Below are 22239 nucleotides of genomic sequence, written 5' to 3'. Positions count from 1 at the left end.
TTTTTGTGGTAATGTTATTACAAGCATTATGTTGATTAACGTTACAAACTCAGCAATATTGTGTTATAATTATTACTTTACCAACTGTAGCCATTTCCTTAAACTGGTACAGCTTGTTCCCACCCACATTTTTGTGCTGTTATTGGCAAATACATTACATTTACATATATTATGGGCCCAACAATACATTATATACATGTTATTTTATACAATGATTTTTAAATCAGTTAAAAGAAAGATGAAAAACATGCATTTATAATGTTTTTTATAATTATATAATGACCTTTCCTGTGCTCGTTGCTTTTTCATGTGGATTTGAATTACTCTCTAGGGTCATTTACTTTCAACCTGACAAAAGTCCTTTAGTATTTCTTATCAGGCAGGTCTGCTAGCAACAAATTCTTTCAGTTGTTGTTTATCTGGGGAAGTCTTTATTTCACCTTCATTTTTGCAAACTAGCTTTGCTGAATATAGGATTCTTGATTGATAGGTTTTTTTTTTCTTTTAGCACTTTAAACATTATCCCACTGCCTTCTGCTTCCATTATTTCTGCTGAGAAGTCGGTTATTAATCTTGATGGGTGTTTTAGTTTCCTAGACTGCTCAAAGCAAATACCGTGAAATGGGGCAGGTTTAACTTTGGGAATTTATTCACTCATGGTTTTGAGGCCAGAAAAATGTCCAAATCAAGGCATCATCAAGGCAATACTTTTCTTTCCAAAGACCAGCTGCCAGCAATCCATGGCTCCCTGTCACAAGGCAACACACATGGCATTGTCTACTGGCCTCTCCCGTCTCTTCTGAGTTTTATTGACTTCACCTTCTAGCTTCTGTGGCTTTCTCTCTCTCTCATGTCTGAATTTATTCTGATTATAAAGGACTCGAGGATAGGATTAAGTCCCATCCTGATTGAGATGAGCCCACACCTTAACTGAAGTAACCTCACGAAAAAGTCATACTTAACAATAGGTTCACACTCACAGGGATGGATTAAATTTACTAACATGTTTTTCTAGGGTGCATACAGCTTCAAACCACCACCATGTGGTTTCCTTGTGATGAGTCATGAGTCATTTCCCTCTATCTGTTTTCAAGATTTTCTCCCTGTCTCTGACTTTTGACATTTTACTATGATGTGTCAGTTTGGATTCTACTTGCAGTTCATTGAGATTCCTGGATGTGTAGGTTATTGGTTTTCAGTAAATTTGAGAAGTTTCAGACATTATTTCTTTGAATATTTTTTCTTCTCCTTTCTTTCTCTCCTCTCTTTCTGGTATTCCCATTATGTGTGTGTTGGTACACTTAATGGTGTCCCACATTGCTCTGCAGCTCTGTTTTTTGTTGTTGTTTTTGTTGTTGTTGTTGTTGTTTTTTTTTTCCCATTCTATTTGCTTTCTGTTCTTTGGCTTGCATAATCTATTACTCTATCTTCAAGTTTGCTAATTCTTCTGCCATTTCAAATCTATTGTTGAACCTCTCTGGTGAGTTTTTTTATTTCATTTATTGTACTTTTCAACTGTAGAAATTCCAAAAATAAATCAGTTCTTTTATTCCTTTCTATCTTTTTATTGATATTCTCTAGTTGATGTGACATTGTCATCATACCTTCTTTTACATCTTTAATCATAGTTAGCCTTAGTTCAGTGAACATGTTTATATGACTACTTTAAGTCTTTTTCTGTTAAATCTGACATCTGGTTACTATCACAGGCAGTTTCTGTTGCCTGCTTTTGTTCATTTTTCCCCCTAGAGTATGGGTCATACCTTCCTGTTTTTTTGCAGACCTCATAATTGTTTTTTTAACTGTCCATTTTAGATAATATATTGGAACAATTCTGGGCAATGGTACTCTCTCCATTCTAGGGTTTGTTATAGTTATTTGCTTGGTTATTTGTTTAATGACTGGCTGGATTATGTTAGTGAAGTCTAATTCCTTACACAGAGCTGCGTCTCTGATGTTGTTCCTCAGGGAGGCAGAGATTTGGGCATGCCAGAATCACCTGGGATGACAGTGATACTGATCTTCCTCTCTTCTCCTGACCATGCCCAGCTGTTAAACTTCACTAACTGCTGGCTGACTGCGCTGTTGTTTTCAGCAATACCCTTGGGCATAAATTGCTCTACAAACTAATCCAATCAAGTTGTGTCTCCTTTGAAGAATATTTTCAGAGGGCAGTGTTTGATGTTCTGACTCCAGGCAGCTCTTCTCAGGTGCTTTATTCCCTAGTTCTATCCTGCAAACTAGCTGACCTACAATCTAGGCTATATTTTCATTAAATCCACAAATCTCTTTCCATTGTATTTCACCACAGCCTCCTAGGCCCGCTCAGTCTCTCCATGCCCTGTTTTATGCTCTTCCTTTGGGAATAGATTGAGAACTCACTGTTTTACAGCCTACTTCTTCTCCCAGGCAGAATGCCTGAGCCAAGGCTGTAGAACTGGGGATGGGGCAATGGCAAGCTTCTCTCTGAAGGACATCTACACTCTAGGAGCTTAGCACTTAGTGGGGAGGGGTTTACTGGGTGGGCAGCAGCACCCCACAAGGGCAACCGTTATTTTCAGCTTCTTGTGCCCAAGGTAGAGCCTCTATTCCAAGAGTAGTGGAATGAGCAGAAGAAGGGACTCCACATCTCAACTGCACTTGCTCAGAATGTAGTTTCAGCAACAGGTAGCTGGGAGTGAGGAATGCTAAAGCTCTCCAGCTGGGAGCAGGGGAAGAGAGAGCCCTGGGTTCTTGGCTGCAGCAGTCTGGAGTGAAGTCTTTGCCTTGCTGAGCTAGGACGGTAGGAAGGAGGGAGTGGGCTTCTTTCAAGTACCACAGACTTTTTAATAGTTTTCACAAGTTTCACTGGGGAGCAGGTCACTGAAGCTCCTCATGCTTACATAGCAGAAGTTGATACCCCTAAAGATATAAAAACAAGATTTACCTTGGCTAATTCTTAGTGAAGGCAATCGGATACTTGAGAATTCAAATACATTCTCTTTGAAAATACTGATGTGAGGACAAAAGGAAGGTCTCTTTTCACTACTTAAAGTAGGATCACTTACATTCTCTTTCAATCATGCATAAGTTTGTCTTATTAATGTGGTATCTCTTAAGGGGCACTGTTAGTTATCCACCAGGTTGATTATTTGGTCAACAGTTTCTTTAATTTCCATAAGATCATCTGTTTTTTTATTGAGTCTTGCAATGTCTTCTTTATGCTCTTCTAGGGTCTTCTTGATATCCTTTGTATCCCATACTATGGTCTCATTGTTCATCTTTAGTTCTTTGATTAGTTGCTCTATGTACTTTGTCTCTTCTGATCTTTTGATTTGGGTGCTTGGGCTTGGGTTATCCATATCGTCTGTTTTTTTCATATGCTTTATAATTTTCTGTTGTTTTTGACCTCTTGGCATTTGCTGAACTTGATAGGGTTCTTTTAGGATTTGTAGACCAATTGAAGTCCTTATCTCTAATTTATCAGATCTACAGCTTCATGGAGTACACTTTCTGTAACTAACCAGCAGGTGGCGTCCACGAGCCACCTGTTCTCCACAAGCCAATTCTCCCCTGCTTTGCCTTTGTAGTGAGTGGGGGAGTGAGTCTTGTGGTGTCCAATTGGTGTACCAAGCTTGTGTGTATAGTTGGTGTAGCCCGCCCTGTAAATGGGACGTGTGTCTGGGCGGTCAGGGAGGGGGGTGGCTCTAACAATCAAATCTCCCTGGTGTTCCTGGAGTTTTAAAGCTGCTGCAATAGTCTAATCCTTCAGTTCAGTCCTGCCACAGTTTGTCTCCGCCACTGATGCACAAGTCCTTGGTATTGGCGTATGGCTCCTGAGACTTGCAAGTGGGCCCCTCTTCCAGGACCCCCTGGTCCTCTGTTGAGGGATGACTGTGCTATGTCACAGGTGAGTGCCGTCCCCCCAGGGCGGTTCTGGGCTGCTGGGCTGTGTAGGGAGGCTCCCAGTCTGCTGAAATGATGGCTGAATGGGGCTTTGTTAATTTTCCCAACTCTGGGACAACCAGCTGAGGGTGCAGGGAAGGCTAATGTCCACGCCCAGTTTTGTGGTGTGTGCGTGTTATTTGAAGCACTTCCGTCACACTGGGTTGTCTGGGGCAGCTCTGGGCTATGGGGCTGGCAATGGGCAGGAGTGTTTCCTGTCCACCAGGATGATGGCTGTGAGCGGACACCCCCCTTTTCTTGGGAAGTTGTGGTGTTTAGTGAATTTTCTCACCCACTGGATTATTGCCTTTTGTCTCAGAGCTCTTTTAGTTCTGCTCTTATCTTGACCTGCCCAAATTGCAAGTCTTTGAGGCTTTCTGTATTGGGCTTCTTAGAGTAATTGTTTTAGAAACAGAAAAAAAGTAAAAAAAAAAAAAAAAAAAAGCCCACCTCACAGATCTAATGGGTGATTGAAATGCTAAGAGGAAAAGCAATTAGGGCCATTAAGGAAAGATCCAGGGGGCAGAGAGATCAGTTTTTCTTTGGGATTTGCATGTGAGCCTCAGGGCCTGAGCTCTGCCCTTCCCCTTTCTATGTTCACCAGAACTCCAAAAATCCTCTGCTTTTATTTTGGAGTTTTTCTTTGCTGTTTTTTGCTATGCCTGTCTCCTCTCTGCTGGGCTGGCTGCTCTCAGATTCTCTGGTGTCTGGTCTCAGTCTATCTGTGGTTGGAGTTTGGATCAGTAGAATGAGTTTCCGATAAGAGCTGCTACTGCAGTTCTCCCTTCTCCTTCCCGGAGCTGACAGCCCCTCCTCCCACGGGACTGAGCCTGGCAGGGAGGGGCGCAGGTCCCCTGGCCGCAAAAACTTACAGATTTCGCTGATCTCAGTAGTTCAATGTGTTCATGAGTGTTGTATGAAGTATGCCCAAAGTCAAATTTCTCTGTGGTGTCCAGTCCTTGCAGTTCCTGGCTTTCTACCTACTTTCCTGGAGGAGTAACTAAAACATACAGCTCATCAATCCGCCATCTTGTATCCTTTTTCCAGGTTGATTATTGTATGGGAAATGTAATAGTTATAAACATACAGCCAGGCGTGTGTGCTGTTAATAGTGTGAAATTCTCATGTTAAAAAGAGAACAATAAGAACCAAATATGACTTTGTGAATATCTTGGCAGCTGAAATTTTTCAAAGCTACTGATGGGTAACACCTTAAATCAATCTTGTTTTTGATTTCTGCATATAGGGAAAGGTTAATGGAAAAAATGCAAGCCTTTCCTTCTTTTCACTCAGTTTTTTTTGGGGGGGCAAGTAGAGGGTAACATTTGTGAAAATATTCATTTTGACATGACTAGGGCTTTTGTCAGAGCTCCTCCACCACAGACATTAATAACTGAGCAACAGTCATACCTATTGATTGTATCCACTCACTGTTGATGATGGCACTGAATGTAGCTAGCTTATTTCCATCATTAACCTTTTTTTGAGTTTTCAGAGGTGCCAGGGGTACGTTTTTGCACCGAAATCTAAAAATGTTTTAAAAAACACTTTTCACAAAAATAGTTCTTTGTCATGATATTATTTAGTCAAGTGTTTGTACATTTTTGTGTGTTAATTTATGAATGATTTTTTCAGTAAAAAAATACATATTCAAGAACCAAAAAAAAAAAAATACATTTTCTTTGACATAGAGACACTTGTTTTTTAACCTCCTTCTTATGTGTTTGACAATGTATTTAAACCTTACAAAATTATTTTCAGTATGATAACTAAGGATTTATTCCATGGTACTTAAGTTTTTAACTGACTTTTGTAAACTTCCATGCAAATTAATTTGTGTTAATTTATTCGTGTTTAATTCTCTCATCTTGATACAAGAATGCAATCAATTCAACTTTCTACATTGTTTCAGTTTTATATGTTCAGCATATATCATTACACTTATGCACATAAATGTAAAAAAACTATGAAGAAATGAACTAAAAATTTGGCACTGATTCATTGCATTAAATTGTCAGATTTGATTTTGCATTCATGACCATTTGAAAATTAAAATAGCGTTAAGAACAGCTTGTTTTAAAAAAATAGATGCTCAACATCTTCTAATGGAATACAATGTTCAGTTTTCCCCTATATATTTAAATATATTTATTTTATATGTTTAAATATTTTTCCCTTATATATTTAAATATAAGAGTATAGCAATAACTTAAAACTACTTCATATATCTCATGTCCTTATCTTCAGTTTGCCTACCAGCCTTTTTTTTTTTTTTTTTTTTTTTTTTTTTTTAAAAATTAAAGAGAATATTTTATTTACTTTAGGTCAGCTGGGAGTAATTATCTGCATTTCTATTCTAAGATAGCTCACCTCATTGAGAAAAAAAGATAAATGTTTTATTAGAGACTTTTAACTTTCAAGTGTTTGCTGCTCTGGATTGAGAAAATGTTCAGCTTTCTCCTGTAATATGTACTTCAGTATTACAACTCGTCAACAAAAGGTGTATGCCCCAAATTTCCACTTGCTGCCATTGACTTCTTGCCAGAAACAAACTTCTTTGCTGCATTTATGATATCAGTGGCAGCCACCGAGTCAATCTGCTGAAGGACTGTGGTTGGTGGTACATATGAACCAGCAACTAGAGCCTGGGACCCGACTTCATCCAGGAAACCTTCAGAAGACTCTACCGACATTAGATATCCAGCTTTCAGCTTGTTCTTGGCAACCTGGACATCTGTACTGGAAAGGTTTCCCTGCGCAACTGATTTTACTTGGTTATAGGCGGCCTTGATAACATCTCCAGCAGCTGCAGCCTGCGAGATAGTATAAATCCCAAACAGTCCGGAATCCGAATAACTGGCATTAAAAGCAGAAACGTCAAATGGCTGGTTAACTCCCTTGGCAACAGCCTGGTATAAAGAGCTGGTGGAGTTGCTGCCCCTCTTGACATGTGGTCCAGCACCAAGGACGTGCTGGAGAACACTAAATGCATTGGCTTCTGTACTTCCTATGGCAGAACTTTCTGCTACAAGAGCAGCATGGACAAGACTGTCTCCATTCTGTTCTCGAATATCACCTCCACGGTACCTGGCCTTTGCGCCAGCTAAACCAAGCCCACCCCTCATGTTGAGAAACTGTTCAGCAACTTGCTTTAGAACAGGATGACTCACACCAAGTCCAATCAAAGCCATTCTTGCACTTGTAAAATAGTTCTGAACATAGTAATGTAACTCTTCTGGTGTCACTTTTCCAATCCTATAATTAGGACAATATAAGGAATTAGCCAAGGCATTCTGGTAAGCTGCAGCATGTAAATTTTCAATGATACAAGCTTGTGGATTCTGAAAAGCCACAGCTTTGTCAATTTTCAGCTGAGGCTGAAGGGCAGAGACTTCCCAATGACGAAATTCTGGTGCTGTGGCGACATTGAGCAGGAGCTCCATGAGAATCTCAATATCATCCCGCCGGCATTCTACAGTGTAAGCCAGGTTTTCCCTTGTTGCAGTCACACTTAATTTACCACCAACTGCTTCAATTCCACGGGTTATCTTGAAAGATGAAGCACCTTTTGTAGTCAAACTGGATGAAAGACGCAGCAAATGAGACGTTCCCAAATTGTTGGAGTCCTCATATCTACTGCCTGCTTTAATGAACAACCCAATTCTTGATGTAGGAGCATAGTTTTCCAGAGACGCAATCACTAAGCCATTTGGTAATCTGGTAAACTCAAGATCCTGAGGATGTGGAGGCGCTCTGGGAGGGGCAGCTGTGGCTTTAACTTTGGGAGCAACTTTGAGGGAATAAAACCTCGAAAAGGAGCCAGCTCTGGTTAGCAACTTCATGGCTCAAGATTTTTCTGACCCACGGTCACTGCCGGCTTAAAAGAAAGCAAGATGGTGGCGCTACCAGCCTTTTTATAATTTATATCTCAGTGTAATCCTATCTTGGTTACTTTTGCTTTATCTTATTTTGCTTTCAATATGAAAAATATTTTGTCCTATTTAGATAAAATAGATTGAATGTAGTAATTAACTAAGCCATTAATTTTTCCTTTTCCTAAGTAATTTTATGTGTTGATTATTTCTGCCTAATTAATGAATAACCTGAGTAAAAATAAAACAAAGAAGATAAATTCTGCGTTTATTTCTTTTCCAGATTGTTAAATTAATTAAACTTTCAAAAGAGCACCCTATTACTTTAGCAGTTGGTGATGGTGCAAATGACGTCAGCATGATCCTGGAAGCACATGTGGGCATAGGTAAGCCACTGTCTTTTCATTTTGGTTACCTACGCATTTTGGTAACCAAGATTTGTTACTTTAGCTGGACAAGAAGGAGATTTCAGCCAAAGGAAGTATCATAGAATTTAGATGGTATGTTGAAGACCCAATATGTAATTGAGTGCATTCTCAACTGGGCAATCTCAGAATAATGACTTAGCTAACCCTATTTTTGCTTCTTCCTATTTTTATTTGCATGGTGATGGGAAAGGGTTTATTCAGCACATTTATCCCATTTTATAGGTGTCATTGGAAAGGAAGGTCGTCAGGCTGCAAGGAACAGTGACTATGCAATACCCAAATTTAAGCATTTAAAGAAGATGCTACTTGTTCATGGGCATTTTTATTATATTAGGATATCTGAACTTGTGCAATACTTCTTTTATAAGGTAGGAAGGATTTCTTTGCTCCTATCACTGTTTCAAATGGCATGTAATGTACATGAAAAATGACACATTTGTCAGAATGACTTGATGCTTTCGGGGGAATTTTTATCTAAAAATAGAAGCCACTGTCAGAAACATAAGCATAATCCTATTACTACAGAGGGAACCCCCAGCACTTTTCTCACATTAACAAAATTTAGTATGGGGCCAATATGAAGATATCGGTAGTGAAACAGTTGAGGAAGGGCATCCTTTTATAATTCCTTTCAATAATTCTTTTTTAATTCTGGTCCTACTCCCGATTGTGCAACTTAAATTCTTTCCTGTTTATACTGACACCTATATTGCCTTCTCGTTTCTTTTACATTTTCTGTTCCCAGAGTGGCCAGAACATATTCATGCATACATTTTAGGTGCATTGTTGAAACAAGAGAATAATCTTTAAAGCACATTACCTGCTATTCTGTAGAACATATAACACATCTGGATCACCTTCCCCAAATAAAGTGGTATCACATTGACATCCTCTTATGAATTCTACTATAAGAAAAGGATACTTCTTACTTTATGTCTTTGAACTAACACCCTTATGATTTGTCTTTCAGAACGTCTGCTTCATTTTCCCTCAGTTTTTATACCAGTTCTTCTGTGGATTTTCACAACAGGTCAGTTCTAATATTTTAAGTTAGCAGACTGCTGAGCCCTTATTTTCCTTCCACCACATTGCTTGCTGCATTAGGGAGAGAGTAGACAGCCAGAAATACATAGGCATACCCTCCATGGGAAGATATTGAAGACGGCAAAACGGTGCTTCCAGCCTCCTGCCTCTCTGGAGTACATGTGTTTTGTCCCAGTTAGCACACGGGGGTAAAGGAACAGCGTGGAGCCAGGGACCATGTCACTGAGGGGCTGCGCAGCTCCCCCCAAGTCTGCTGACTGGATTTTCAAATGCTGATAAGTTCTCAGATGCAATGCAGTCCGGTCAGTGATGAGATCAAGTGAGATGTTCCTCCTCTCCAGGGCTTTGTGGGGCTTTCTGAACCTGTCTGAAAGAATGTAGTATAATAGACTTTAAATCCTAGACCCTTTCATTGACCCTTTGGGTATCATTGGAATTTGGTAAATTAAAATGTGCAAGTAGAGGCAATCTTGACTTGGGGAAAGGAATGGAAGGTCTCCTTAGGCATTTGCTACAGAGGCAAATATCTTCTCTCTGTAATTTATTTGCTTATTCCATCCTGCTCAGATGGACTGTGGGCCAACTGCTTTGATCTGAAGGGGCTAGGGTTGGGTAATATTGAAGTTTGAAGACAAGGATGAGAACTGCACATCTCAGTTTTCAGTGGCAGAATGGGGTGGCTCCAAGTTGGGTCTTCTGTCAGGTGAAATTTTAATTCTAACTGGTTTATGTAACGAAGCTTCAAAAATGTGGTCATTCTGTTTCTGTAGAAAGATGACTCTGTATGAATTTTAGAATGTTCATGTTTGTGGTTCTCTGTAAATAAAAAAAAAATCTATTTAAACAGAACATCCAAAATGTTTATAAAAATGTAATGGGGTATAGTTTTTAGTTTAATTTTTCTTCTTCTTACAGACTTTATATGATACTGCATATCTTACACTGTACAATATCAGTTTTACTTCCCTCCCAATTCTCTTGTACAGTCTGATGGAACAACATGTCAGTATAGATATGCTCAAGAAAGACCCTACACTGTACAGGTATGGTGGCTCACAAACAAAGTTTCTTTAAATCAAAGAGAATAATTAGGTAGCAATATAATGATTCCTTCAAATCAATGTATGACTGACATTATTTTAAAACCAGTATATCAGCTAATACACTTACTTCTACAGGAAATTCTTTAAATAGGAAGCAGTGTAATTTAAATGAATATTCTTCAAATTTAGATAGGTGATTTATGTTCCATTTGAAATGTGCATATTAAACCAGTTTGTATTTTACTGTGCTTTTTGATAGTTATGAAAAAACTGAGGTGAGAGTTTCTATTGCCATTATGTCCCCTGTAACTTCATAGCCCAAGTTATACTTTAAAAACTAAGTATATTCTATCCAGTGAAGAAAAAAAGAAAATGAAAAAAAGAAAGCTAACCGATCTGATCTCAGTGTAGTAAATTGTTCTTTTTTTAATAGTAAAGAAAAAAATGTGTTTCTGCTATTTCAGAACTGCACTCCAGGATCTCTGGCAGATTTAATGTGTTACTGTTTTTTTTATTTTTTTAATTAAACTTTTAACTTTCAGATAATTTTAGATTCACGTGTAGTTGTAAGAAATGTTATAGAGAGCTCCTGGGTACCTTTATCCAGTTTTCCCCAGTGGTGATATTTTATAAAATGTCTTACAAAACTGTAGTGCAGCACCACAACCAGGATATTGGCACTGTTACCATCAGCTCTTACTCAGATTTCCCCACTTTTACTTGTCCTTGTGTGTCTGCCTGCACACATGCATGTGGGTATTTAATTCTGTGCGGTTTCCCATAGTGTAGGTTCATGTACCCACCATCACAGACCATACTTGCTTGACCTGTGAGAGGTTTTTTAGGAACCCACCATGTTGACTTCTCTGCCTTCATCAGAATATTTAGCCATTAAATATGATTTGGAAGTATTAAAGTCAAAAATAATCACTTTAGGCAGCCATTTAAGAACAACAATAAAAAGGCAAACTTTTGAGTTTGTCTTAAGTATTGAATAATACAGGAAAAAGTGTAAGAAAATAGAAGAGTATACACTCTATTAGACATACATTCAGAGGGAATCCTGCGAACTACCTCTTATTGAGCAAACAGGTATACATACTTGAGCCTGAGAAGAAGTCAAATTGTGTAGCAAACTTGAGGTCTTCACTCAATTTTAATTACTGAATGCTGGGCATGTGCCTTTTTTCTGTGTTAATTACTTTCAGAAGCAAAAGAAGTGGGAGCTCGGGACTGTACAACATAGTGAATGCTATTGTACATGATGGACTATAGTTAATACAACAAGCATAAGAATGTTCTTTCATGAAATATAACAAATAGCAATACTGATGCAAGGTGGTAATAGGGTGGTGATATATGGTAAAAAAAAAAAAAATCACCTAAAGTAAATAGTGGATGATAGAAACTATTTTAATATCTTTCATCAACTTTAACAAGGTAACTACTGTTAAAAAAAAAATAGAACAATTATTTTTTTAAAAAAAAGTGTTATCATCAATTGTCACAAATGTTCTACCCCAATACAAGGTATTGGTGATGAGATGGTGTACGGGAATCCTGTATTTTATGCATGATTGTTTTGTAAACTCATAATTTCTCTAATAAAAAAAAAAAGAAGTGTGAGCTATGACATCTGTCTGCCTGTCATGATTTTACAGGCTAATTTGAGAGAGAAAATATTCAAACAAAAATCAATCATGAATATTTATGCATAGTAAAATGGTACATTTGAAAAGCATTTTGCTTTTGCTCCCAGGGAGCTCAAATGTAGTGTTTATTGGTCATTCACATTTTACCACAGAGACATTGCCAAAATTTTTTATACCAACATAGTGTATTATCTTACTTTTTATATGGTTTGTGAGTCTCTATTTCTATTATTAGAACTTTGTATTATAAGCTATTTCAAGTCCTTTATGAAAGCAAGTCTGGTATTGAATGAAGTGCCAAATTGTGCAGAACAATCAGAAGACATGAAATGTATAACTTAGGTACTAAAAATTGAGTGGTAAGAAATGTGAGTGAAGACCAAGAGAATAGTGTGGCTGGAATCAACACAGAAGGCTTTGCGGAGATGACAAAACATATTCTGAGCCTAAACAGTGGGTGGAAATGTAGATAAGGCAGAGAAGTAGATGGACTTTGTATGGGTAGAAGGTCAAAAGATGGCAAGCCCCCCAAATAGGGAAACTTACTCAATTGTATGCATTATTTCCGTTATATCCATTATTTCATAGTTTTGAATAAACCAGTGAGGCTCCTTTCCTTCTCAATGAGCAGAACTTGCCACTGATTATGATACTGAATGTTAAGAAGTTTTCAGTTTATGCTCCAAGCTAGCTCCATGCATAAGTTCTGCTAACATAGGGGGAAAAAGTTCTCCAGTGATTTGCAGGTCTTCACCTAGAAAAGGTAACTACAAATGGACAATGGTTGGGGTTATTGTGTCAATATAATGGAATTAACTGAGACTGTATTTTAATGTAATGAGAATACGGTTTTCTGACATTTTTCTTTATACAGAGATATTGCCAAGAATGCTCTACTCCGCTGGCGAGTGTTCATTTATTGGACATTCTTAGGAGTATTTGATGCTCTGGTATTTTTCTTTGGTGCTTATTTCATCTTTGAAAATACAACAGTGACCAGCAATGGACAGGTTAGTATTTAACTTGATCTTGTGGACTTAGCTACTTAAGAGTACTCTCTCCTGATCCTATTTAATCATTTTGTCAATGCAGTAATCCAATACAGCCTGTGAAGATTCCTCTTGGGTTTGGGTGTCATAGGAAGATAAACGTATTTGTATATCTAGTTATTGAATTGCTTTAAAGAACACGTTGTATTAGTGCACAGTGTCACTAAATGCTCTGGACAGCTTCCTGCTGATTGTAAGGAATATCCTTTCTGAGGTTTTTCAGACTTTTCTTCATGGTTTACATTTCACCATTAGCCATTTATCTTGTGGTTCAATTAGATCATTCAAGCATTGCTTTTTTTAATATGGGAGTTAATTTCATAAGTAACGCATTTTAATATTTCTTCACATGTACTTATCTTGATCTGTTTTCTTTGCAATGAATAGATTTAAAGCTTTCTAGCAGACATTCAGTTCTCTGATTGTTGGCATAATTTCTCGGGGTTTGTTTTATTTGTATCTTGCTTTTTTTTTTCTTTTTGCTACTTGCTTCTCTTCCCACCCTCAGATAATGACTACCAACACACATATGGTAAGACAATTATGGGTTTGTCCTTTCTTTGTGTTTTTGGAGTGCATTGCAAATAAAATATTTCTTGAAAATATTTTCAAATGTGACTTCTTCTGTGTGCTTTGTTAGTAGAAATTCTGTTAGCTGCTCCTGCCTTGTACTCACTTTAGAACTAAAGTTGTACTAGAGTAGTATGTGTACATTTTGATGATTTGTATTTGGTGTTTTCTCTCTGGATTTCTGTGCCAGGATTGCCAATTAAGTCAGTGATTTTTTTTTTTAATTGATTTGATGTGTTTTTACTTCCCTTTACTTATGTTTAAAAGGTAACGTAAGCAAGTATGTGAAACCTATTGGGAAAATTGCTTTTGAATGTGACACACCTAGGCTATCAGAGAGAATAGTGAAATGCAAGTAGTCTTTAGAGTTCTCTACTTAAATGTCGCAAGTATTTAACTCACCATAAAAATAAATACTACTATTGACGTCAGAAAAATTCCTCTTCAGCGACTCCTTCAGGGTAACTAATAAGCAGAAATTTATTTCATTTCATGTTTAGCCTAACACTTCTCCTTTCCTCGTTTTGCTTTCTCTACATTATTTATCTCTTCAATGTATTCGATTGAAACACAAGTCTTGCTACCTGTCCTAATAGTGTTTGTTTACCCTATTTAATTGCTTCTTTTTTCTTATTACTAAAAGATGCTGTTAACTTTCAATATAACTTAAATTAATTTTTACTAAATTGATCTTGAGAATCTAAAATCTTATTTCACTGTTTTAAAAACTTTATGTTTTTCTAGAATTTATCTTCCTTTATCTATTTTAATGGAATAATTCCCTAGGCCATAAATATAGATAAATAGAGCTATCTTTTAATTCTTATGTATTTCATTTTTAAGAGTTCCTTCTGGGCCAGACTTTAAGTAAGCATTTTACATCGTGTATCTTAAAACATACTAGGGTTTTATATCCTGAAAACTGAATTTCCGGGGTCAGTAACAATAAACACCATTCATCCAGCACTTTATTTTTCAGATTACTTTCACAGACATTATCCTGTTTAACACAAACACCCTGTAAGTTGAACATTATTGTTATGTTAAGGTTGAGGAAACTGGTGTTCAGCCAAATTAAATAACTGTACAATGTCATAATTAATGAGTGGCATGGCCTAGAACTCGGATCTAGGACATTTGGGGCAAAATATTATCATATTTGTTTTATTTCATGCTGCTTAATTTCAGTATTACAGAGTAAATGTGATGAATGCTTCTCAAGAAATATGTAATGCTAGAAGGCAGAAAGTCCTGCTTGGCTGGTATGCACTCTGGAAATGAATGCTAGTTGAATCAGCACTGAATGTTTCTTACACTATAATCCCCAGAGTGATGCCTTCCCAGCATGAGGCTTAGGCAGTGTCTGTTTTCAAATCCCCTGGTGCCATGATGCATCTCCAGCCAAAGTTTCATCAGCCACCCTCCATGCTATTGTTGGTCAGTGGCTGCAGGGTTTCCAATCTAAGGATTTCCACCAGTCCCTTACTGCTTGCTACTTACTCCTCATCTTCTGTTTCCTTTAACTGTTCCTTGAAGTTACTTTGAGCCACCATAAAATTTCTAGGGTGATCTTTTCCTTGACATGTTTATGTCCCTTGCATGCCTTTGATCAGCCAGTAGTGGACAGAACTGTTTCTTATAATTTGAAATGATGCAGAAAGGGAGAACAAGGTAAACACAAGTTGACCAGCACCATTCAAACTACAAAAAGCCCAGTATGATGCCTTGACACTTGTCAGCTGAGAGCTTGTTATAGCACTCATTCAACTGTACTTGCTGGCTTGTCATGACAAAATATGTATTATTGCAGTATGCATCTTGTATTTGACTTAAACATGTATAATATACATTTTTAAATATATAAAAACCTTCTGAGATGCAGTGATATTATGAATCAGTACACAGAGCAGTTGGTGCCAAGTAAGTTATGTAATATGAAGTGTTTATCCACAGTTATGCATTTAAGAGATGATATTTTCTCTAATTCAGTGAAGCTCTAATAGAAGTTAAAGAACCTAGAGGCTTAAAGCTATAAGATTAAGACTAGTTATAGTTATAATATCTCTTACTATAAATAAAAACTGTGAGGTACACAGGGGTGGATATTTTCCTCCTCATATAACTGATGAGGAAGGAGCTCAAGGAGGTCATGAGTGATTCAAGATCACTCAACCAGTAAGTGGAAAAGCCGAGACAGACTCAGTAGTTTTCTGACTCTAAATCCACAACTGCGCCTCACTGCCTTCAGAGAGGAGTAGCTCTTCTCATTCTGCAGTATTGATTTTTGTAGGTTTTTAAATAAATTTTTGTTTGTTTTAGAGGTAAGTTGTATTAGAGCACTTAGAAAACTTAAAACGGTATTATCAGCTAGTGCTGTAGTAATTCAAATATATCTGCAATAGCTCAAGCAAACCAGGCCTAAATGAATGATGATAACTTTTGTTCTTGGATAAAGGGTCGTTTGGTGATTCTAAGTGCTCATCACTTTCTGGTGGTATTTCCTTCAGAACTAAAATGCATCTTAATTGTTTTATGTTTAGATGCCTAGTTCTATTGATTGGTAGTAGGTGAGGACTACTTTTTTTCTAAATTTCTAAAGCATTCCATAAGAAAATTTATAGATCACTCATAGTATTGGAGTGGGGGGAACAGAATCACTGATAACTTTTGAAAAGGGAAGATTCATTTGTTGAGCATTTTCTATAACAGGCATCATAAGCCTTAATAACCCCAACCCAGCGTAACAGTTTCTCATTTTGATGCCACAAATAAGAATAATAAAACAATATTTATCTTATTATTGTTGAATATCAGGGTTTATCTAAATGAACACTTAAAAAGTTTGGAATGTGTTATAATAGAAATTGGTAAACATCAAGAAAATTGCTGAAACAGCAATCAGCAGTGTGAGCAAAGAACAAATTATGATAGAAGTATGAAGTTAGTACATGAAGGAAATATAGTAGATTTTTTTATGACCATGATCTTAAGAAAACAAGATGTTTTATTACTGATTTTTTTTTACAATGAAAATTAAACTGGTCTAGGTTTGAGGAGCTTTTTGAGCAGAAAAACTGCCTGCAAGGATACACCCAAGACTAGGAATGAGAGTTATGGGGAAAAGAGGTTAAACTTATATCTGGTGTAACGGTGAGGATTGGTTCCGGAGCCTCTTCAAGTAAGGTAGTTTTCCAGTTTGCTAGAGCTGCTGTTAAACAAAATACCAGAAATGGATTGGCTTTTGTAAAGGGGATTTATTAAGTTACAAATTTACAGTTCAAAGGTCATAAAAGTGTCCAAACTAAGGCATCAACAAGATGATACCTTCACTGAAGGAAGGCTGATGGCATCTGGAACACCTCTGTCAGCTAGGAAGGCATGTGGCTGGCGTTTGCTGATCCTGGATTGTGTTTCAAAATCGCCTTCTCCAAAATGTCTCTCTCAGCTTCTGTGCATTCTTGGTTCTTTCTCCCAGGATGTTTCTCGCTAAGTGCCTGGGGATCTTGTCTTAGCGTATCCCAGGGCAAATTCTGGGCTTCATCTCTTAGCTTAACATCTCTAAACGTCCTTCTCTCTGCATCTCCAGATGTCTCCAGCATCAACAAGCGTCTGGGCCTGTGTGGCTCTTTTTAAAGGTCTTCAGTAAACTAATCAAGACCCACACTGAATGGATAGGGCCACACTTCCAGAGAAATAGTTCAGTCAGTCACATCTCCATGAAACAATCAAAAGGTTCCCACCTAATCAACATTGATATGTCTGCCCCCACAAGATTACATTAAAGATCCTGGCTTTTTGGGGGGACATAATATATCCAAACCAGCACATTCCAGTGCTGGACCCCAAAAAGACATATTCTCTCCAAATACAAAATACATTCATCCCATCACAATCTCACAGAAACTTAAATCATTTCAGTAACAAAAGGTGAGTACAGCATCTTATCAAAGTCAGTTATAGGCTTGGTCTGTCCTAAGGCCCTCTAGCCTTGGACATATAAAACTTAGAACAAGTGATCTGCTTCCAACATACAAAGGAGGGACAGTCCTAGGATAAATGTTCCCATTACCATAAGGAGAAACTGAAAGGAAAACAGTGTTCACAGTTTCAAAACAGATCCTAAAACCCGCAGGGTGTACTTCATTAGATTTCAGTCTGAGAGTCGTTTACCAAATGTTTTATCCTTGGGGCTTGAGAGAGCAGGAGTCCAACCCTTTCCAAGGGCCTTCGTGGCAGCCCTTTTCTCTCCAAACGCTGGAGTGAGTGGTCCAGCATATCCACACATTGGGGAGACCATCTTCTTCTCAGCCCCATCCTCCTCAAGCATCGGGGTGCCACCTGGACTCTGTCTCTCCAGGGCAAAAGGTCTCTCCCCTCTGAATAGTGGGGTGGTGGCCCCGCTCTCCCCAATCCCTGAGGAGTGTGCTCCACCCTCTCTGAGGCCTGGGGTGGCAGCACTCTTCCTGAGCATCAAGGCGGAAGGTCTGCACTCTGCCTCCGGCAAACTCCCCCTTTCCACCTGCATGGGTTGCTCTGCCCTCCTTGCCCAAGATTTTTTGACTCCAGGCCTCAAGTTCCATGGTTGTGTCTTGAAGAAATTTTTCCTTCAATTTGTCCTTTCTCTGTCCGCTCCAGTTCAGACTGGCAGTAGTTCAGTTTATACAGATCTTGCAAAAAATTTGTTGGCTTGGCATGAAGCAAATGGGGGTCAAAACCGTCAGACAATAGAACTTTTCACAAATCCTTTCTGGATAACTCCGTCTCCAATCCTGGCTTGTACTGAAATGGCAGCTGGGTTCCATGTTTGGTTAAATCCTCGTATGGGGCTGTATCCTCTGGGGTCTCAATTCCTGGAAGCTCAGAGTTTTCAAACCATCAATTTCTGATTTCTTTGTACCCAAGAGGTCAGTTCTTAGATTAACTTTTTACTCTCACATTTTACTATAAGCTGCAAGGAGAAGCCAGGCTGCATTTTCATCTTTTAGCTTGGAGATCTCTTCAGCTAAGTATCTCAGCTCATCACTTTTGAATTCTGCCATCCATCTGGCACCAGGACTCAGTTTTGCCAAATTCTCTGCCACTTTAAAACAAGGATCGCCTGCCTTCCAGTTTGCAATGACATATTCAGCATTTCTGTTCAAGGCCTTATCAGGGCTATCTTTAGAGTCCATATTTCTCCTAAGTCTCTTCAAAAGCAGTGTAGGCCTTTTCTATCAAGCTCCTCACAATTCTTCCAGAATCTTCCTTTATCCATTTAAAAAGCCATTCCAACATGTTTGGTATTTGCAAACTCAGCAGCACCCCATTCTCTGGTACCAAAATCTGTTCCTGCTGTTATGTAAAATACCAGAAGTGGACTGGCTTTTATAAAGGGGATTTATTAGGTTACCTGCACTGGTAGTTATTAATAATCTGAATGAAGCTATGAAGTTAATTGAATTCTCAATTAAGATATATTGTTTCTTTAGGATGCAGGGTTCCTGGATCTTAAATCAGAAATAGGAGCTTTGGAGGTGGGTGACTAATGTCACTTGGGAAAAAGTTATGCCCTGGGGTACCCTTTGAGAAAGGGAATTGGTATCATAGTGAATCATCTCCCAAAATCCTACTAGAAATAACATCAAACAATTTTAATAATAAATTGGCCATTAGCAGTTAACCCTAGGGCTTCCACTTGGAACAAATAAGGAAATTGAGGGCTTTTATAAAAATTAAGTTACTATGGTTGTTTGTTCCACTGATCTGGAAGTAGCTTGTGAAAGAACATAGGTAAAAACAGAGTAGTTATCTCAGCATTCCCCAGGGTTCTTAGCCAAAATTCCTGATTCTGGATTCAAGATAATTGTGCTTTGTGTTATTTTCCTGTAAAAATTACAGCTATGGCCTCTGTGATTGGACTAGATGTTAGGAGACCTAATTTGTAATTGCAGCTCTAGTATATTCAACCAAATCCAAGGAACACCAGCAGTGAAATAGGAATGCATTTCACTTTCTTATTTTGCAGGAATAGTGTGAGAGGGAAAATAAGAAAGCCGTTTGAGTTGATTGAAAGTTTCTTCGTCACTTTGTGATGCTATTGGTAATACCATAATATCATATTGTGCAAACTCAATTTCCACATTTTGGTAGTATGTAGCACTTATAAAAAGGGTTCTACACTCCCTCCCCAGCAGGGGTGGTAAACATTAAGGCCTGAGATGTGAGGAACTGGAGATTTGGGCAGAGTAAGAGGAGCCTGTCTGTTCCGATCTGGCTGTTTGAGCCTCCCCCTCACCTTACTGCAGGTTCATCATTTACTTTTGGCGGAAGACATTAGCTTTTAATTAAAACCAAACAGCCCTTTTGCCCTCCAGCCCTGCTGGTGAGGGTAAACCACCTCTGCGCTACTGACATTTGGGGCCAGATAATTTGTTGTTTTAGGAGAATGTCCTGTGCATTGTAGGATGTTTAGCAGCATCCCTGGCCTCTACCCCTAATGTGCCAGTAGCACAACCTTCCCCAGTTGTGACAACCAAGAACATCTCCAGAATTTCCATTTGTCTCCTGGAGACAAAAGTCACCGCCCGTTGAGAACCACTGGTGTATATAATCTGAGTTGATTTTGTTGGCCTGATATTTCCAAGCCCAAAGGAAGAAACCCAGTTTTGATCATGATGATAAGTGAAGAATACAGTGTGTTCCTCAGAAAGTCAGTGTATGCTCCAAAAAGCAAGTTTTTCTTCTAGACTTCTGCAAGTAAGCTCTCTCCTGGCTGTATCAGACTTGTAGCCTACACTTTTCCCTCAGTTGAGTTATGTGTAGGTATATGTGTTTGAAAACTAATCGTAAAGAAAAGCTAATTGTATTTCAGCTTTTGATTCTTTGTGAAATAAAGCTTTAATTTATTTTAAAGAAGTGCTAGGACCATTCTCCGAGAGGAACAGTTCTCCACAGAATCCAATAATCTAGAAGTGGATCAATTCTTACATACTATAGAAATCTCCTAAAAGAAAATAATTTTTGCAGAATAAAATTTCCAGTGGGCTGATCTTTCCTAAAAGAAAGAAGTCTTAAGTGGTAGATATTTTATTTTGTTTGTGTCTTTTGTCTTTGGTTGAGAAATGTATTGTTTCATGGGTTTTGACTTGTATATATGTGTCCACCGAATTGTCATTTCCCCTACTGCATCCTGCCAACATCCTTAAAATGGGAATGAATACAGCGCATGTAATCCCTGCCTAATTTTCTCTCTTTTTCATGGATGGGCTCTTCTTCTGCCCCAGAAAGGTCTGTGTCTTCCGTTTAATTGTTGGAATATCTGTGATTCTTTCTTACCATCAAACTGGTTGCCTGGGGCCTTTGTCTAGCTCTGTCTTGTCTGTCTTCATTTCTCCTTTGCTTTCTTTGGATTTTCCAGAGGAAAATCCCATCCTTATGATATCCTTATGATATCACCTGTATTTAACATGGGTTTTTTTGTCTCATTGTTTACTAGTCAAACGTTCCAGCAGTTGGGTCTCTTGAACAGTAGGCAGGTATTTGAGTAGAGTTCAGAAAATAGCCTCAAACTCGACTGAGTTTTTCTATTCTTGAAACATGCAAAAGAAGTATAGCTAAATGTCTCTTCTACATAAAACATGAAAAGGGAAAAAGAGATTAGGATGTACCAAAGTTTGCATTGTATATATTTAAATGTCAGCTCTTAGACGTTTTTCTTGTTCTCAGTGTGAGATGTGGGTGCTGATATTTGTTGCTGTGGGAGAGCATTGAGTAGAGTCAGTATCGAGGGAGATCAGAAAGTGCAGTGTGGGTGGGGCTCCGAATAAATCATTAAGTCACTTAATTGGCAACAAGAGATGTTCTGGGGGGAAACTAGGAGACCTTGCTGTGCTCTAGGATTTTTATTGCCATCTTCTTTTTCTTAGTAATAACAAAACGTTTTCCCTTTATCATTGGGGTTTGAAGTGTTGTCACTCAAGAACAATGAAGAGTATTTTCTAAAATTCTTGCGTTGAGAGTAAAAGAGGTAAAAATATGTATTAACAAGAGATTGCTTGGACTGTTTTTTTCCCCAAAACAGGTATTTGGAAACTGGACCTTTGGGACACTGGTATTCACGGTGATGGTATTTACAGTCACACTGAAGGTAAATTATTTCACATTAACGTTTCATTTTCTGGCCACGGTCGATCCCTGCTACAGGTAGGTCTCATCATCCCTGAACTCTTTGAATTATAACTGCTGCCGAGGCTAGAGGACACCACTGATGCAGCCGAGGTGCGTCCCTGCTGCTCTGGTTTAATTGGCCTGGGGGGAGTACAGTGTCACAGGACACCGGAGCTGTCCCAAATGTGAACTTGCAGAATCATGCAGATGGTAAACTAAGGAAATGCATCTTTTTTTTTTAAGAAAAGGATTTAGATAGCATTCTTTTAAATGGCAAGCAGCCCCACCTACAATATAGTAAAAATACAGTTGAACTGAAGCAAATTAATGTATTTTGGAAAATTCTTCTCTTTTTAAAGTCAAGACAAATTCTGTGTAGGATATCATTATGAAAGACCCAAAATCTATCAATCTGAATCTTTAAAAATGATGCAAAAAACTTCAAAAGTAATTTTCTTAGGTGATAATATAAATAAACACCTAAAGCTAAATAGTTTATAAATAAACTAAAT

The 22239-nt window shown here is 38.1% G+C and overlaps 2 protein-coding genes across 6 annotated transcripts in view; one reads left to right on the top strand and one right to left on the bottom strand.

Moving 5' to 3' along the window:
• Positions 1-22239, top strand: part of ATP11A (ATPase phospholipid transporting 11A) — a 234905-nt gene that overhangs the window by 197734 nt on the left and 14932 nt on the right. For all 5 annotated transcript variants that reach the window (XM_037799867.1, XM_037799866.1, XM_037799868.1 and 2 more), the window contains exons 21-26: positions 8080-8182; positions 8447-8592; positions 9195-9254; positions 10184-10311; positions 12838-12973; positions 21642-21707. In XM_037799867.1, the coding sequence (XP_037655795.1) occupies positions 8080-8182; positions 8447-8592; positions 9195-9254; positions 10184-10311; positions 12838-12973; positions 21642-21707 (639 nt within the window). The remainder of the gene's footprint in view (positions 1-8079; positions 8183-8446; positions 8593-9194; positions 9255-10183; positions 10312-12837; positions 12974-21641; positions 21708-22239) is intronic.
• Positions 6222-7820, bottom strand: LOC119506745 (cytochrome b-c1 complex subunit 2, mitochondrial-like). The gene has a single exon (XM_037799871.1). It carries the CDS (start codon positions 7764-7766, stop codon positions 6405-6407), a length of 1362 nt encoding a protein of 453 aa, XP_037655799.1. The 5' UTR covers positions 7767-7820; the 3' UTR covers positions 6222-6404.

The sequence above is a fragment of the Choloepus didactylus genome, chromosome 12 (genome assembly GCF_015220235.1).
Source record: "Choloepus didactylus isolate mChoDid1 chromosome 12, mChoDid1.pri, whole genome shotgun sequence".
NCBI lineage: Eukaryota > Metazoa > Chordata > Mammalia > Pilosa > Megalonychidae > Choloepus > Choloepus didactylus.
This window is presented reverse-complemented; position numbering and strand designations above follow the sequence as displayed.

Bases quoted from the DNA above. Each gene is read 5' to 3' on its own strand.
- LOC119506745 (XM_037799871.1), bottom strand. From the start codon at position 7,766: ATGAAGTTGCTAACCAGAGCTGGCTCCTTTTCGAGGTTTTATTCCCTC.